At 31.8% G+C, this 10,581-nt stretch overlaps 1 protein-coding gene across 1 annotated transcript in view; it reads left to right on the top strand.

Moving 5' to 3' along the window:
- Nucleotides 1–451: 451 nt before the first annotated feature.
- The window catches only part of LOC149804648 (G patch domain-containing protein 11-like), a 37,873-nt gene continuing 27,743 nt past the window's right edge, over nucleotides 452–10,581 (top strand). Inside the window, exons 1-2 of the mRNA XM_089942801.1 lie at nucleotides 452–533; nucleotides 7,066–7,289. Of these exons, the coding sequence (XP_089798927.1) occupies nucleotides 484–533; nucleotides 7,066–7,289 (274 nt within the window). The 5' untranslated portion in view covers nucleotides 452–483. The remainder of the gene's footprint in view (nucleotides 534–7,065; nucleotides 7,290–10,581) is intronic.

The following is a 10,581-nucleotide window of genomic DNA, read 5'->3' as shown; positions in this document are numbered from 1 at the left end:
TTGTATTTGTCTTACGAGAGTTACAATTCAGTGTGAAATTTAGGCAATAAATTCAGAAATCACTTAAAACATTTGGCGCCGCTTAAGACTAAATTATAAAATTCGGTGTACTCTTAACGGCACATATGGATAGGAAAGTTACCTGATTTAATTTAACCCGAGAATGATTTATTTGTCCAAGTAGGCTAATAAAATCAATATTAACTGGATTAGAAGGTGGTGGTGGTGGTGGTGGGGACAGAGAAGAAAGGAAAGAAAAAAAAGTAAATGACATTGAAAGAGCAGATTTATCGCAAATTTTGATACTGCGAATAAAAAAAATAGAACGCTACACCCATTCTTACCTAAACATTTCGTCTTGTGTTGTCCGAAAAATAGTCCAAGACGATGTTGTACTTCTGCATTGAAACAACAGGTACCTATTGAATTAAAACTTTATTCATTTGCAGTAGCGTCCCTTTTGTCACAGCTCTACGCAAAACAATGTCGGACTCGGAAGATGATTATATGTCCGAATCTTTCTTGAAAAAAATGTAATAATGACCCCATTTACCATTTGGTTTAGTGCCCATAATATGTTAATGCAAGATATCATTGTGAGAGGGCACGAATCTTTTTTAGACAATGTGTTTAAATTTTGTTTACAAATTTCAGTATCACCTTATTTCGAGGATCGCTTTTTAAACCAAAACACTTGAATTTTAGGTATCCCTTCATAAAATAGTTACGTCTGATGCAAAATGAAAATGAATATATCCATCAAATACTATAATTGGTCAACTTGCTTATACGACACTAGTACTGCAGTGTAAGACATCGACCCAGATATTTATGTTTTGGTGGACGAGGTTTTACTGCCAGAATAATGGTGTTATGTAGAGTGTTCTAATGTTCATTAAGATCAGAATGTCTCACACACTTGGCAGACCATATCAACACTTTTCTACAAATTAAGCCGTAATGTTTTATTCAGACTTAAATGTTTTAGTCAGACTTGACTTACTTTGATGACATTTTTTAAATCCAAATTCGCACACAAACAAATCGGATTAAGTTGAAGTATGTTTCTTTAATGAAACAAAAATGTATTAATATAGAAGAAAGTGTTTAGATAGCTTCATTGCATTCAAGATACTTATCATCCTTTTAACCAAGTTTTGCGTTCCTGAGTTTCATTGCATTCATGCCAACTGAAACGTGGGCCAAAGGAACTTAAAAACACATCCGTTTCTTGAAAATTTGACTTCTTGTTCCAATGTTAGTTGACACTGAAACACACAACACAGTGCTGTTATTTAGGCAGTAAGATCTCGTCCCCCAAAAACGTCTTACATTGTAGGACTTATAGCACACAATCTCTTTAGACATATTAGAGACATTGAGACCAATATATCCTGAATTACCTGGTTTTTGATACACTTAAGCACTTACTTTCACCTTTTCAGAATTATAATTCTTTCACAGTGATATCTTTTATTAATTTGGAAAGATTAGTTATTTTAGCAAAGTTTGGGTAATAAATGACTGATATATTCTCACATACTCTTCTTAATGAAGTTTCATCTGGACAACCCTTTAAAGATCGTGTAGTACATCACTTATTTTGATGCACCACACAGAAGTCTATATTTTCCTTCAACACCATTGTGCACAAGATCCTGACAAAATAATATATTGCAGAGCAACAGCAATAGCTTATACAAAACAAGTTTTAGGAAAAATGACATAAAAAAATTTATTTAGCATCTCTGAACTTTTTTTCTTACATTTTTGATAATCTTGATTTTGTTACAGTTTTTGTTACTAAAGATAAAATAATCAAATTGGGGAAAGTCATGTTTGTATTATAAATTATAATAAATATGTTTACTTATTATTTAAAAAAATTGATTTAGTGTATGGTTGTTTTGCAATCGTTAATTGGCATTGTTAATGTACAGAACCTCAGTCTTTGAATGTACTTTTTGTTAAACTTTAAAGCTAGTTTGGATCCTTCATAACTTAAGTTTCTGAAAGTTCAGATAATGAGAAACAGAAGACATAATGTTATAAGAGCCGTTTTTCATGTATTGTCATTCTTACCATTATCAATTATTTGTAAATAATGGTTCAAATAAGTTAAATATCAAGATAATATAAAAGGCTTATTGAACATCTACTATTAAAGTAAAATGTATTTTTTATTAGATACAAAAATCCTACTACATTGTTTTAAAAAAAGAAATAATATATAGGATGCTGATTTAATTATGAAATATATCATAAAACTATGTTTTATCAGGGTTCCTTGAATCCTATCAGGGTTCCTTGAATCCATAAAAGCCTGGGGGAGGTGGCACCATTCCCTTCCCCAGGAACAACTAGCAGGCTGCGGTGCAGTCAGAAAAAAGTGGCACATGTACAATTGTGCGCATGCCACTATAATTAAACTCAACAACAACAAAACTATGTTTCATGTAAATTTCCACAAATAACAAAGAAGCGCCTCACAATATCACTCATGACAGATCCATATAAAACTTCATCACGTTGTACACCATTCTGAACAGTTACTGATACAGGTATCAGCTGTGAGAAGCATGACTAACATGTTGAGTGGCAAACTGTATACGTATTATGGTGGAGATTTGATTTCCTGGTCAGAATAGCTTATACAGATTAGAAAAAGAGAATTAGTGAAATGCAGTTTTAATGGTATTGATCTTTGTTTCATTTCACAAATGAGAATAATAGGATTTTTGACAAATGTTTCTGTCTGGGTAACTTTATGTTGATCACTGTAAACAAATGTTTCAGTCTGCATGACTCGATTTTGATCAGTGTAACAAATGATGTGTTTGTGACATCAATGAGAGACACGTTCTCTCAAAAATTGTGATTTTATGACATTGTGTCAAAACAGGAAAGTGTCAAATTAGTGTGTTTGATGATACAGTGTATAGGTGACATAGACTTTCTTCATGTTTTACATAGCAGCACAAATTATATGCTCATGATTGAGGCCCATTTTTAAAGAAATTGGTATTTTTAAAAATTCAGCTTAAGAATATATCTTTTGTTGTTCTTATCTGTTTCAACTATTTGCATAAAAGTTTAAGTAGAAAGATTTTGAGTACTGAATCTGCACGTGTAAATGTAATATTTGGCCAAAATAAGCAAGGGTTTGCACAAAATTTCCAAGTGTTCACTTCTGAAAATATTTCTTTTTTGGACAAATGCACAATATTTGGACAACAAGATGCAAAAAGTTTAGTAGAAAAGTACCCAAACTTTGAAGAAATATTGCAGTTATTGTATAGAACAGGTTCTCACTCTTACAGAAAGTGCATTTATTGTCATTTAATATGTTCATTCTTTTAAAAATATTATTAGTGACAATCCTTCTGTGAATTAATTTAAAATTACAAGAGATCAACTTTATATCCTTAGTACAAAGTGTTTTGATATCCTGATGCAAGCAGCTGGGTCAGTACCTTGCATTGACAGTGCCATTATGTACTGATTAAAAAATATTCGTCAAAATCAGATTTAAATATGTACTACAATTCAAATGAAAGAAAATGATGTTGCTTTGGAGTGGAGGTTAGCTGTTTAGGTTAGGCTCACTGTTCACATGTTGGTTTTCTTTTGTTTTGTATATCTAAACTTTTAGTATCTCTTGGTACATGATTTTATCTCATTTTTGAAATTTTTATTCATGGTTTTAAGTTGCACAGATAGTATTTAGTTAGATTTTGCCTGTATGACTAGGGTCTATTTTAGGAATACTAAGAGCATAAAATTACATAGGATCTATAAATACACTGTAGATGCTTAAATATGTGCTGACAATTACTAATAATAAGACTTTATGGCAACGTTTGGTTGATTTCCGATGGGTTGATTGGGTTTGGATGGTCTAGAAAAATTTAGTAACTTCCTGTTGGTTGGGCTAGGTCACATGAATAGGAAATTTCAGAGTAAATTGAGAAGTAAGAACTCTCGTGTGGTTTATATTGTTAATTATAGTCATAATAGAAGGTGTGTGTAAGGAGAGATCTTAGCACTCAGATTCATTTCTATTTCGAAGTCATCCTCATTTCTTGTGTTCCTGTCGTAAGTCTCCAGGTGTATTATGTTATCTTGTACTTAGATATTATTAGAGAGGAAAAACATTCATTTAGACTGTTCAGTGGAAATAGAAATGCTCATTATTTGGAATGTAATATTACTCTGAAATTGTTATAAATTATTCAAAGAAGTTCTGGATGATGCCATCTTGATGACATCACAATTCTTAGCAGACCAGTATATTTCCAGTCTTGAAACTTATACAGAACTTTTCATTCACTTGGACTTTCATAGAACTTCATTAGGATTATTTTGGATTCACTTCATAATACTGTAAATTCCTGTCACATTTTCATTTAAAACATTGATAATTAAATTGTTTGTTAAGTTTTGCAAAACTTGTTGTTTTGCTTTTTTCTTTTAATTAGTTTATGACAATGAGTCATAACACTTTAGTGGGGCCCCGAGTGGCCGAGTGGTCTAAAGCGCTGTCCATTATGGATCACTGCCATCTCACCTCTGTCTTCGTGGGTTCGAGTCTCGGATTTGGCCAATGTGGGTATGTGAGATAGCCTGCCAGTAGCTTCTCGTGGGTTGGTGGTTCTTTCCATTGTTTTTCCCAGGTTCTTCCTCCACCATTAATACTGGCCGCCATGTATTGCCATTCGTGTGTTGAAAAATGGTGTTAAACCTGACAACAACAGCAACATAACACTTTAGCTATTTATAAGTAGGAAATCCATGGCAGAGATGTTAATGACAGTAAAGGCAGTGCAAAATCTTGATTACTATAGCATGTACTTCTTATACTGTATCATGTTGGGAAATTTAATCTGGAAAATTGTACAGAACAAAATATTTAATTGAAATATTTTAGGGGGGAAAAATCTTTTTTATAAAATAGCATGAAAAAATTTATTAAAATTCCCTACATATTTAAATATGATAATTTTATTGAAAGCTTTAAAAAAAAAGTATTAAAAATGCATCATATTCATTTCTTTGATACTTTTGTCATTTTATTTATAAGTGTTAAATTGAAGTTAATATGCATTTGAAAATAAAAAGAAATTTCTTACAAATGCAAATATTAATAATATCAGATATCATAAAAATTGATTATATATCTTGTCCTTATTGTCACATACCAATCTTACATCACATAGCATATTGAAATATTTCTATGACACAAACCAGGGACATACTTCCGAAAATAGACAAATTTTGACACACTTGGAGAAATAGTCACTGGCAAAGAATTTGGAGAGTTTATAAACATTTTTAAACCCTGAATATGTTATATGGCAATCTTTATACTTTCATGCAATATTATAATTGTTGCAAATCGTGTTAAGGGCATGAAACCATGGCATGTAGAGGATACTGATTGGACTTAATTCAGGTTTTGTCCAAAGATGAATATCAGTGAAGTCTGGGTCAATTTGATTCTCAAAACTTTCAATAAATATTTCACTGAGCCATTCCGTTTTTTCAATTGTGAGTTACATTGTGTTTGAATCATTGCCCATTTCTGATCCCAAATTAATGAAAATTTAAAAAATGAATGAAGATTGAACAATCCCAAATTATCTTCATATATACTTGTTTCTTCAATTTTGCAGGTTCTTTGATCCTGCAGTATTGACTATTTCCATTGTAAATTGATCATTGTACCATCTCCTGGCTCATTATAAGAATAGTTTTGTTATTAAGAAGTATTTGATCATAACTGATAACAAATTCTTAAACAATGTTTCCTTTTCTCGAAATAAATACAAAACTAAGGAATCAAGAAAAAATTCATCAAAGATTTACTTTCTTTTCTATGTCACCCCCATCATAATATAAATCTCCAGCATCTCATACCGATAACCAAATCACATCCTGTTGAATAAAGTAATTTAGTCACATAACTGACCATGCTTACATATCCCTTGTCACCAAAAGCAATGGTCTTGGCATTGAAAATTTAACATTGTTCCACTGTGTTTAAATTGTGTATGGATCTTTCTGTTGATATATTTATTGATATGTCAAAATATATAAACAAAATTATTTTAAGTTATTGATATTAATTATTACATTACAAGACAAATTTATAATGAAAGAGAAATTTCAGGCAGAGAAAATCAAAGGGCGTTGTTATCAGAAAATGTAAAAACTGCTTTTAGAAAGTACAGAATCTTACTCTTTAATATCATGGCCATAAATTTAGGCAGATAACAAATATAGTGATATACTAAAATAATGAGGACAAAATTGTGTACAGAAAAACTTTTTTATAAATGAAAACCAAAAATAAAAAGCACGAAATCATCTGTAGAAGATCATGTACCATTTGAAAAAACACAGTAGCAATGTGTATGAGAGCCAAAGTAAGAAGAGTAGAAAGTTGATGATCCAATAGCAATGTGTATCAGAGCCAAAGTAAGAAGAGTAGAAAGTTGATGATCCAGTAGCAATGTGTATCAGAGCCAAAGTAAGAAGAGATGAAAGTTGATGATCCAGAGAAGCTGATCATTGTAAATAAAGGAAAATGTGTTGGACTCGTTAAACTTCAAATTTCAGTATTGATGAGAGCATGTGTTTTTTGGCATCCACATTACTTCTCCAGAAAATTACTGGGTATATATTTGTATAGACTCTAAATGATTGCAAATATTTAATACTGGTAAAATGTGTAATTTTAAGTCTTCTGCTACGGAAGGTGATTTGGTGTGTTGTTGCTGACACTGTGTTCATTTTATAACCTGTTTGGGCCCCAATACAGTGTTTGTAGCATTTGCTGCAAGAATAAAAGACTCATTGTACATGGCAATATACACTGTAAGTGCCATTGGATATTGTTTATTTGTTATATACAGGATTGGAGGTAAATGATAAATAAAAAGTAAGGCAACTTTCATTAGCAGGTAAATTATTGTCTTTTATTTATAATTTGTTTATTGTTTTATACCTGAAATTACAGGTAACCATCCCAAAAATCTCATTAATGCCATAATTTTTTTTATACAGAGAAGATAACAGACCAGGCCTTGTCTCCAAGAGGACACTGAGAGAGTACAAGATAGAGCAGCAACATAAACAAGCACAAGTCAGTAATAGGTTCAAGCCAAAAGCAGAACTAGAGAGAGAACACAGAGAAAAGGGCCTTGAAAAGGCAATATCCTCTGATAACAAGGGCTTTTCCATGCTTCAAAAGATGGGATTCAAACCAGGGATGGCCCTTGGCAAATTAGGTTGGCTTTGCATTTTTTAAAACTTTTTGGTTATTGAAGAATACATGATTAAATACATGTAATTATTTTACAATTATGATGTATAAATTATGTGCAGTATTTTGTCAAACACTCCAGAATGTATTTCCTTTAGAATTGATGTGATTATCTACAGTTAAAAATTTTTGAGCTGTCAGTTATTGTTTATATATGTATGTGATGCATATATACTTTTGTTTAATTTTTTTAAAGGCTTTGATGCAAATGTTGCTGACCCTTGTAATGATTCACAAACTTGGAAATCATGTACTGAATTATCATCTTTTAAAGATATTGCATCTATTGACCATTTGTAAGAAATTTCTTGAAATTAAAATGAAACCAGCTTTTTGTGGACACCTTAATATAAACAGTACCAGGTCATAAAGGACATACTTAAAATTTTCCCTTATCTTAACTCTAATTACATATTTCACTGAAAGGTAGATGTCAGCAAGGTAAATGATCTTAGACTCACTTTGGCCTCTCATTCCATTTTCTGACAAGATTTCAACTGAGATCATTAGTTTTTTATCGCAACTATTACCTTAGAACTTAGTTCAATCACTGTTCAGTAGTGATTAATGTCTTTCTTCCAAATAACTGTGCAGCTGTTATGTAGTTACAACACAATATCAGCAGTAATCCATTCATCCTCAGAGCATCATCACCATTTTGTTTTCAATTCCCAGGTTATATGCCATATTATCTAAACAGCTTCAGTACAAAGTAGTTATGTTTAAATAATTGATGAGAAAATACCAATCTAGAATTGGAGTGGATATCAACAGTGTTGATAAAACTATCAGTACCATATTTACTGTATATATTGGGAAACCCTATAGGTTGGGATACCGTACATTAATTTTAAAGTAATTTTGTGGGGTTTTTTTTAGTTGTAAGCTGTGGGACACCTTTTGTAATCATTGAAAATTACATGTCAGAAAATGCACTAAAACTTAAATTTTATATAAAAAATAATTTACCATAATACTGTGTACTTGAGATAAAACTCTTTAATCCACTGCAGCATCACTTCATCAACCCAACCTTTCTCATTCACACATATGATCCATCTTATTGGTGCATGAATATTTTTTAGCTCCCTCAATTTTCATTGTAGGCTGCACATCTGCTGCAGAAACTGCAAGGACTAAAGTAAGATTTTTATCTGTACCTGTCATGCTAGATCAGCAAGTAGATCTTTGTTTTTTTCCCTGACATTTCTGGTATCAGAAAAAAAAACGCAGAGATATACTTGTTGGTCTACAGTCGTGTGAATTTTCACACTTTTAAACCCCATCTTATCGACATTCTGTCCAGTAATAAGATTAAAGTACACTGGAATTTTGTCCATGTTAATGAACATATTGTCAGTGAAATCATCTTCTCTTCTGGCCTTCTGGAATTCGTCGAATGATTTTAGTGTCTCCTCCAAATCTTATGGGAGACACTGGGTCATTGATGTCCTTGGTTGAAACACTAGATTCTATTGCTTTAAAAACTGGTCCATTTTTTTCAATTTATTTTCAAAATTCCCATGAAAACTGGTAAAAAGGAAACAGAGCTGGCTTCCCTATGTCGGCTGACATTATATGTATAAAAATAAATCCTGCACATTTAAGAGAATCCAAAGTTGGTTTCATAGGTTGGCTTGCTTTGTAATAAATGACCTCTGTCTGTAAGTTCAAACAATGAGTTTGTTGCTTGCTGCCAGTTTTGTTAGTTCTCCAGCTGGGCTTCTGTTTGTTTGCCATCTGTAATCATAATTGATACAAATGGGCATTGATGTTTATAGGGTAAATAGTATACACAGAAATAACTTGCTTTAATAGTACTTTTTGTAACCGATGCTAGAGAAAAGGTTGTAGTTTGCACTAACAGTAAATATATTATCAAATAATGATTTTTATTTGCAAGATACTGTCATATAGTGGATATAATACAGTCATGGTTATTTTGCACCATGTCATATGTAAATGGCAGGTGCCTTAAAGCAATTGGTTGATATTTCCCTCTCTCTCACTCTCGTTGTGATTTTGTTGGATCCAGTATTCAGTTTGATAACATATTCAAACCTTAGAGTATAACCAGGCACGATTCATTTCTCTGTAATTCATGTCAGTGAACAATGTTTCATGTGTTATCTGACGTAAGTGATACACACTACAGTATGAATGCATATGCTGCATATATATAGTTTGTGAATATATATATTTGTCTTTAATAAATTGCTCTTGATTAAAAGGAGGAATAAATGATTTAAAAAAATACAAGGTTAGTTTCTTTCATTTATTATCAAATAAGCAGTTTGTTTATATATTAAATTGCAACTTGCAGTGTCTGGGTTCAAATTCAACACAAGTTTGTTTTGTTTCTGATGTATTGTGACACATGACCCAGGTGAATTTTTTTTGGCCATATACTCTAGGATGGGGAAAAAATTAATTTATCATGTCCCAGTATATACAGTAAATATGGTATAGCAAGCACCTGCCATGTTAATGTGAATATACTATTTAAAGCAAGTTCTGACAAATAAGAAAAATATTTATATTTTAACTTGTCAGCTTTATTTTAATTATAATATTTGTACATATATGCTGCATTTATTGACTTTCATGTTCTAACCTGCCATGGGCAGTTTGTGAACTTGAAATATGATGAAATTGCAAACTTTGAATAATTAGCTCCTCTAAGATTGTTTTAATTTCAGGGTAATAAGGTGATAATGGTTAATAATATAACTTGTGAGATTTTTCGGGACGGGTGTGTTTGGAAATAAAAGGCACTCATCTCTAATGATTAGCAGCCTGGAAATCTCACACCTGTAAGAGGTGTTTATCCTCTAATGTTTATGTGATTATTACAGATGACTGATCCATACTTTGGCAAATAATTAGATGTATGACAATAAGTGTTCTCAAATCAGTCTTGTATGTTGGCTTCTCAAAGATTGTTTAGACGCACATTCCAAATTTCAAGGTGAAAATTGGATCACATTGAAGCAGAAGGTGACATGAGTGGACACAACATGTGGCAGAAATGAGGGATTTTGTTTTACCTTATTTTCTTACTGCAAACTTAGATAAAAGAAAATGAAAATTCAATATTTGTAAAATGAATATAATGCTGTTTTCATGAAACATCCTGTATTTGTGCCATATTTTTTACTTCATTTGTGATATTTTTTGTCCTATTTCTGGGCAAGCTCAAATTCTCCAAGGGCAAATTAAGTTTTCCAGTCTGCTTGCACTTCACTAAAATTTGTATA

This window comes from Sinohyriopsis cumingii, chromosome 2 (assembly GCF_028554795.1).
Source record: "Sinohyriopsis cumingii isolate HCF-2022 chromosome 2, ASM2855479v2, whole genome shotgun sequence".
In the NCBI taxonomy this organism is placed as follows: domain Eukaryota; kingdom Metazoa; phylum Mollusca; class Bivalvia; order Unionida; family Unionidae; genus Sinohyriopsis; species Sinohyriopsis cumingii.
Note: the sequence above shows the minus strand (reverse complement) of the source record. Positions and strands in the feature narration are given on the sequence as shown.